General features: G+C 31.6%; 1 protein-coding gene across 1 annotated transcript; it reads right to left on the minus strand.

Annotated features, from left to right (window-relative positions):
* Window positions 1-236: 236 nt before the first annotated feature.
* LOC149949876 (uncharacterized) lies at window positions 237-7,357 on the minus strand. The gene is made up of 5 exons (XM_090170084.1): window positions 7,239-7,357; window positions 5,882-5,915; window positions 4,080-4,404; window positions 1,872-2,083; window positions 237-439 (listed from the first exon to the last, which is right to left on the minus strand). Exons 1-5 carry the CDS (start codon window positions 7,328-7,330, stop codon window positions 356-358), a joined length of 747 nt encoding a protein of 248 aa, XP_090026210.1. The 5' UTR covers window positions 7,331-7,357; the 3' UTR covers window positions 237-355.
* Window positions 7,358-9,081: the final 1,724 nt, after the last annotated feature.

Raw genomic sequence — 9,081 nt, forward strand, 5'->3', positions numbered from 1 at the left:
GTAAGCTTTATATGGTAGTATACTGTTTTCCTGACACGAATTTTTGTATGAACTTGCTTCGCCAGTCTAAATTCCTTGAAATGTAAGTGGGTGAAAACCACAGTAAATTTATACAATCCGAAAGATATAAAATTTATGAATTTTAAATACGGATATCCAAACGTAAAACATTACAGCAACAACATTTTAGAATTTCACTGTATCCTCATCTTGAAAAAAATTGGAGCGTTTCTAGTTTAATGTTCGTTGAAGTACTTCGAAGCTGAGGGTGCATATGGAAAACGCCATTCCACAAATCCAAAAATTGAAGATTGGAGCCAGATAATTCCATTTCATCGCTAAGGGCAGAATCCGTTTAGCAAAGGGCTCTATGCGTTCGATTTGTTCCGTTGCTAGGAACCCAGGCCTTCCTTGGCGGGTGTCCATGAATCTCAAAACCCTAAAACAATTAAAATGATAATTATATATTTCACTAGTGATTCGATAGCGAATAATTTCGGACTAAGCCTACTATAGTTTTATACTAATGTTCAGTTTGTACCTATATGTAAATATACACAGTACCGTCACAATTGAGAGTGCACAAAATATAAGCCTTTCTTTTAGTAATATCAGAAGTATTTGTTTACCTATCTTGCCAATGTTATTCACTTGAAACATTTTCTTTTGCCGACTCTATTTGGGTTTTCAAAAACCTTAGAGAATAAAATAGAAGACCGCCAAATGTTGATATTCTAATACTATTTCATCGGGAAAATATGACTAATCAAAAGGTATTTTTATTGAGCCCAAAACCTTAAAGGGAATTTTCCTTATGAATAGGTTCTTAAATCCAAACTCACACCTACGTTCCTTAGTTTGCAGTATAAAAACAAAACACTAGTTGTAACTGTGGTTTTAACGAAATTTGCAGCGAGATATAGTTTTGAGTGATGAGATAACGAAAATGCTTACATTTCTTGACTTAAGCAAAATAATTAAAACGTTACTGACAGGTAATTCGCCCTTTCTTGGACGACTGATGACAAATTTACAGAGAAGAACAAACGAAATGTAGAGGGAAAATATTCCTTGCGACCCTCGTAGACGTTTTTGCACAAAGAGCTGCTGCCGAGTAACATAAGATACTCCACACTTAGACCAAAGAGAACCGACTTTATGGAAACTGCAGAATATGTATTTTGATTTGGAGTCGATCTTCCACTGAATTCTATCATTATTGAACGTTTGTATTTCTATACAAAACATAGGTTAAGCCATTATGAACCGATCAAGTGTAACAAATTTGTTGGATCTAGGCTATAAAATAACGTAACAAAGTGAAAAACCGAAGACTCAAGCCCATTGGATTTCGTATTCGAGTATTTATTATTGTACACGTAATTGTCTTTCAAACAGTGTGCATAAGGGCATGATGTTTGTTAAAAATCTTGAAATAAACCGGTCCTAAAAAAGGGATATCATTTTCAAGGATTTTGGAATCTTTTTTCCTTTTCTAATTCTACCAAAACGTGGCGTTTCATCCTCATAACCTAAATTTCTATCTTCACTGTAATAATTTCAGAAATATTTTACTGAATTTAAAAGTCATCCCCAAAAACCTTTTGCAAATTTTCATTAGCCATGGCTCATTTCTTAGGATTTGTAGGCCCTTTTAAAATTCCAAATATCTAGAACTTTTGTGAGCCAACTTAATGCTAGACCGTCGAAATAAAAATTTCCCAATTTTTCCCTTTAAACTTAATTTTTGCCTTATATATTAAAAAAACAAAACTTATGTAGTAAGTTGTAGTACAGCTGAAAAAATTCCCTGTGTTACTGTTTTGTGTAGATTTTAGTAATGGTAACCCGTTTCGATCAAAACAGTTTACCTGACTGTCATTATTACATTCCGATGCTATAAGTATGTTCAAATGGGGTTTATCTAGTACGTCTTCAATTGTTTCAATGTGTTCAATCTTGTGACTGGACAACTCTCCCTTCAGATTGGTCGTGTACGCTTTGTTAAAAATGAGCCACGCACCGAAAATCCATCCGGACAACATCAGCCTCCATGACACACGACGATTCGAATCACCCAGAGCTGTTGGAATGTTTTCCAATAGGTTCAGTATATAACCCATATATCTAAACCCAAATTTATTCAAACCTAGAACAAATACTAAAACCCCTTAATAATAAACAGCGACATATTGGAGTCAGGTAAAATGCACCTAAAAACCATTCTCTCGTAGATTTTGGAAGCTATTTTTCAAGGTAAAGGCATAACACAAAGATACAGTGAGGAACACTTCTCCAGGTAAATACAAGAAAAAAAGGGAAAAATTAAATTTCAATTGGCTCTAGATTAAACTGTAAAATGATTGAGATGATATTTATTTAATTGCGTAATTTGGACGGTAAACGAAATTTTGCAACGGATTTCATTTGGCTTCTCTTTGAGCTCAAACCGGTTAATGTTTCCTTTACGAGGTTATGGCTATGAGAACAAATAACAAAGAAATTATAAAAATAGTAACTTCAAATTAACATTTTTTTCAATATTTATAGCACCTAGTAAGTTTATTTCTATATTTATGGAACCTACTATGTAGTAGGTTTATTTCTATATTTATGGAACCTACAATGTAGTAGGTTTATTTCTATATTTATGGAATCTACAATGTAGTAGGTTTATTTCTATATTTATGGAACCTACAATGTAGTAGGTTTATTTCTATATTTATGGAACCTACAATGCTCAGTGTTTTAAAATCGACTTTTGCGGCCAAAATTAAATACCGATAAAATGTAACATAACATTATATATTCTTATGTGATTTTGTGCGTAGAATCTGAAAACATTGATCATTTTTTTCTAAGTGACACCAGGAGGCCAAACGTTTTCTTAACGGAATTTTTCAGGATTTGTTAGCGCAATTTATGTTAAGGGTGGTCCTAGACGTTAGTTGAAAGTTTGGTAAGTCTATAATAAATACAACCGCTGAAAATTGAATATAAAGCTTCAAATTTCATCAAAATGTGACATTTTCAAATGGCTTTTTTGTAAAAGAGTGCAAGTGAACGCAAGTAATTTTAGAATTATCTCGTGGATAAATTTGTGTAGAATACAATGCAAAAACTATGCGAGGTAAACGTCGTCAAGGTGTGTAGATACAGCAACTTTTATAACATGCAAAAAATCATATTTTCATCGGGAATTTTATCGTGTCTTTGGTCATCTTGTTTTCTTTTAAACTTCTACAAAACTTACCATAGGAGGATAACATATAACTTTTCCCACCATCTGTTGTTATCTGTCGGTTTATCTAAAACATTATATACGAACATAGGTAAAAAATGGCTTCAAAGGGCTCTAATCTTCAATATTTTTTTAATTGTCACCAATTGTTTTTTAAATATACGTAATTTACTCGAATTAAGATGAGGCATAAAAATGTAAACGTAAGAGGTCCAAGTTCGAAATCCCGCTAACTATTTACAGGTATAATTTTCACTATGTTCGTATTTATGGAACCTAGTAGGTTTATTTAAATATTTTTGGAACCTCGTTAATTTTTTTTCTCAATATTTATGGAACCTAGTTAGTTTTTTTTTCCAATATTTATGGAACCTAGTTAATTTTTATTTTCAATATTTATGGAACCTAGTTAGTTTTTTTTCCAATATTTATGGAACCTAGTTAGTTTTTTTTTTCAATATTTATGGAACCTAGTTAGTTTTTTTTTCAATATTTATGGAACCTAGCTATAAGTTTATTTCAATATTTATGGAGCCTAGAAGTTTAACATGTTTAGCTCTGCACTTTTAAACTATAAATTCCCATGCATTATTTTATCGTGTTTAACAACAGCCAAACGAGGCCTGTTGAGTACCGCCGCGTGTAACTTTTGATCTCTTTGTCATTTATGATAGTCCGCTAAGCATAACGAAACATGTTAGACGAATATTTTCTACATGGTTAATTAATATTTAAATGTATGCAAATATAATGAAGTTAGTTTTTATGATTAAACCTAGCGTTTAGAACTGCAACAACATAACCACTAATTAACTATAAAGGAAAATGTTACTTAAACGGTTCTCGAGAAGCTGAGAGAAGAAAAAGAACAGGATGTCAAGAAATATTTGCAATGCATGGCGTCGTTTCAACTGGTCAATTCTTCTGAAAACGAAGGCAGTCGTCAAAGTCATGAGGACCAATGAGAGAAAAAGAGAGCCCGAACAGGCGAGGCTCAGAGCTTCGTGATGGAAGCGAATTACGTTTTCTGATTGGTTCAAAACGGCGTCCAGGCAACTGTAAACGTGACAACCTTGTGAATGTAACGCCTGTGTCACGTGATACATATTTGCTTCGTCGAGTAACTCATCATTTTGGTAATATTCTTGTTTAAAATCTGGTACCTGAAATTAAAATTTTATTACAACATTGCCGATACGTGAAGTTTATTAATTTCTGTAATTATGTTATATTAGACAGATCTTAAATTATTTATATACGTGCAGTTTTATTATTAGTTTAATATATTATCAGTTCTTAAAACATGTATTGTAGTTGACTTTCGAGAATAGATGGAAAAATAAACGGGGGTTAAATTTTTAACTGTCACTGTTACTTTATAACTGAACGCTATAGCTAGGGAGGGAACATCAGATTCCATGGTTGGTAATAGAGCATGCGCAGAGATCGATTTTTGCCTAGCGGTGAGAAACAAATAACTAAATCATGTTTACTCATGGAGCACTAGGCGCTATATCTAAGTTAACTGACTGATACATTTTGAAAATAAAAAAATTATCGTTTAACCGTAAATTTAGGTATAGCTTGGAATTCGTTAAATTAAACGTGAATTATTAAATGAAATGAATCGTCATATACGTGAAAAACGGCAAAAATTACCTAAGTAACAAATGAAGTCACGAGACGTTGAGACTGGCTGCCATGCTGTCACGAAATCTTCCCCCTTTTTCCTACCCGCAACTTCAAAAAACCTTCTGAGGCTGGTAACTTAAGCCGCTGGAATTTATTTTACCGTCTATTGCTGTTGGGGATTTTAAATTGAAATATCTAGTGTTCTAAGTCGGAAAATTTTCCGTATTTTTCCGAAAAATGTTAAAAAAGTTTTCATTCCATGATCAATCTAGTATATTGTATAGCAAATTTAAATAAAGCGGCATTTTCGTCTAATTTTACCGAATCTGAAAGTAAAACTAAATCTCTCGACTAGTTTAAACTGATTAACAATGTAACTCTATCAATGTTTTGTAGTATGTTTACTGATATTAGACATTTTATATCGATAAAAAGTTCAAAATAATAAAAACCCTTAAAAAGTAATTTTAGTTTGAATTTTTTTTATTTTCTGGAAATTTTTCCGGAAAATTAACAACAGTAGAAATATCTCTATAGGAAAAAAGAAAGATTATTTGTACAAAAACTTACTAGTTGTTATATCTCTAGACTATGAAGTGATAATTTAAGTATTTAAATATACAATTGAAGTTTTTGAACTTAACCTTACACCCCAGCTAAACCTTTAAAAAAGACGAAACCAACAAAGATTTTTAAACAATAAATGAGAATGCCTTTCGTCTTCGACAAAAAACAGTAACCGCAAATGACAAAATTTCTATCCAATCACGGACTCTTTTCCCAAGTTAGTGCTCGGGTAAGACGAAGCAGCCTCCGTTAAACAATTATCGTATTCCTACACTTCTGATCCTAAATATCTTCACCCCAAAAATTTTATTTAACAGAACTATTGCATGAGTTCAAGGTATTGTCGTGGATGCAATCTACGAGAGGCGATATTTTTAAAAGCAAAATATTTAAATTAAGGTATTATTTTATTAATTAAATTTTAAACAAACAGTAACTTACTTCCAGTTCATTTCCACTTGTAACCGGAACTAGTCTAGAATTAGAGTAAAAAAAATTGGGAAATGTTAGATAATGTTACAAAGACCCAATCAATGTTATATGTATACGTTTATTTTAATTTTTCTGTACCACAGAATTATCGAAACGCTCATCACATTTTTAAAATAATGAAGCATAATTTCTCTTTTAATCAGTTAACCTTTTCTAACGATTAACACCCATTTAACTAATTGGAATTTGAGAATAATTAAGAAAAGAAAAGTTTAGGGCTCCATAGGAAAGAGTGCTCGTTAATGGATCAAATTATCTTTTCCTGCTAGGATCACGGTTTTTAGGGTTGAAAGACTGTAGGAGCCTTTATTCGTACTAGTGTTCGGCAGTCGATTAATTTTTATCCATGAATAAAATAAGCTCGGCTCTATTTAAATAATATTTATTTAAATAACCAATAGTTGAAAAAAATTGTAAAATGTTTAAATAATCGAAGGTGAATAAACCTATTATTTAAATAAAACAAACAATTATTTAGATAAATACCACTTTTATTCAAAGTAAAGCTTAGTTGCGTAAAAAACATATTTAAATAAGTTAAAATGATATTCGTTTTACCAACTTTTTTTAAATAAATCGGAAAATTTGTGGATAATGAATAAACAATTCCGAACACTAATTCGTCTTATGCAAAACTGAAACACGTGCGCTTTCCTCTTCGCTTACGTTTGTGAAAAATTATTCATTCCAAGATTCTATCATATTGTAGCATAATATGAAATGAGGATTTTAAATTAAATTACTACGTCTAATTTTCCAAAAATATTATACTTCCTTTAACTAATTCATTACTCTTGGATCGTTCTTCACAAACTGTGACGATTTATTCAACTGTTCAGTTATTGTAATAATAATTAGGTGTTAATGTCCCTCGAACATTGGGGAGAGCTATTTTCGGCAAATTCCAGGCGGACCGAAACACTTGAAATTATAACGGTTTACTTTCAGCGTGGGTAAGATTATGGATGACTGGATTAAATCGTTGAAAGAATCAACGATTAGACAATGGCATAAAAATTAGAGAGTTGATTATAAATTTTAAAATTGCGTTCCATGGTTATTTTGTAATAATTAAAAGTTTTATAAAAGACTGATACTTCATGGAATTAAAAACATTTTGTTTACAATTAGAAGCTTTCGGACCGTGGTCCTTCCTCAGCTAGTATATTTTTTAAGCTCAATCGCGCGCTTAAATTTGAATATTTTATAAACATGACACGTGACAAAATAAAGGGATACACTTCGAATAACATATAGCGATATTCTCGAGAAAAGTCGAAATTACCGTTCAAAAGAATGTACTTACGTCACATTGTGTAAATTTTGAAGAACATACTGCATTATTCCGGCACCAATCCACATTCTTACGTGAAAACCGTTGAATGCAACAGGATCCATCTGCTCCAAATTAGGATCGATTCCCTTCGAATCAGAGAAATATTATAAGAAATAACAAAAACTAATAGAAGCTTTATATTTTTTTTTCAGTTAGTCGAACCATGGAATGCTTAAACGCTCTTCATACTTTATAAAGTAGGCCAAGCAAAAATTATGTGTTCATTAATTTTACAAAACGTATTAGCTTTTATAGCTTTTTCCAAAATTTGTATGTCAAATTAGATCATTTAGCAGTTGGTAATTTTCTATTCGGTTATACACACACTAGTCATCTTGAACTAAACAAAAATGAATTAAATCAAAAATTATGCTTGTAATTACCAGGATGTTTTGGTCAAGTAGGTCTAGTAAGATGGGTCCCCAATTTATATTTTTGACCTCTTACACTGTCAGAAAGATTTTGCGCCAATTTTGTATTTCATAGAGCTTATATATTGTCATTTTCTGTTCTTTGAATATTAAATTTCAGTCGAACTTAAAGGAATTTAAATGTTTCACGAAAACACCCGGATTTAGTCTTTGGTGCTGCTAATGGTAGAATTCGGAATAAGGATTTAATTAAAATTAAATATGCTGGGAAACAACTCATAGAACTTGCAGTCCCAGTTTATGCCACAACTATTGAATTCAATCATTTTAAATTCAATTTGTTTCAGTGTGTTGGTCCCTTGACCTGGGAACGACTTTCTACAGATTTCCGGTGTTACTACAGTTCTGGAAATTAGTCCCTTTTATAAATGAACTACTGAACTTCCAGTAGGTCAATAACGGATAGGTCTATAAAAGAATATCAAACATTAACGATAGAGATGTTTAAATATTCCGTAAATGTCCAAATTTGTTTGATAAAAATTTAGGGAGACGAACCACACATAATCTCACTTAAACGCTTAAAACTTATCTGATTTCCAAAAATATCATTTTTTTTTAAGGTTTAAGAAACAGGAGAACGCGTAAGCGTACACAGGTAGACGGACATTTGTCAAAATACCAAACAATCTATATAAAAATATTTTTTTAAATCGAAAAATCACCACACAAATCCAGAAATCAGCAAGAAACTTCGAAACCTGAAAATCACTTTCGGATTTCCAAAATAACATACGAAATTGTTTTTAGATATTAGCCAGTCTTTTAAGTTAAAATGTTTACTGAGGCTCTGTGAATCAAATGGTATTCTTATGGCATATGTAAAAACTTTGTGTACTTACTGACCAATATGGAACCAGATACTTGATTTTGCTTCGAGCACTTAACTTTTCTTCCATCCCGCTGGTAATATCAACCGAAAATGATCATTTCTATCTGGTATTTAACTCGTGGACATTCTATGTATTAAAAACCTCATAAACGTTAAGTGTAAACCAGTAACCTACAGCTTTTGAAGTTGAGCATTCTCTTTGGAGCGTAGTAACACAAAAATGCAGGGTTTCCAAAATCTTAGGTTTTAATTCCAAAATAATCATTTGTGTGTTCTAAAACACCATTCATTGTTTTAAACTGATTTCAAATCATACTAAGAGTATCCAAAACACAAGAAGTAGACTTTGTTTAAAATAAATTTAAAACTCTGCTTCATACTTCTCCATAAGGAAACTCTATAGAGAAAGTAAATCTATATGGAGCTACAATCACGACATTGTGTTGATTTCAAGAAGCATCACTAGATGATGCACATTAAATGTAGACTTTTTAGTTAAAAGTTATATCATAAGTAACGTAATAACATCAAGTCTGACTTTTTCTATTAT

This window comes from Leiobunum rupestre, chromosome 3 (assembly GCF_980474605.1).
Source record: "Leiobunum rupestre chromosome 3, qqLeiRupe1.1.hap1, whole genome shotgun sequence".
Classification (NCBI taxonomy): Eukaryota; Metazoa; Arthropoda; class Arachnida; order Opiliones; family Sclerosomatidae; genus Leiobunum; species Leiobunum rupestre.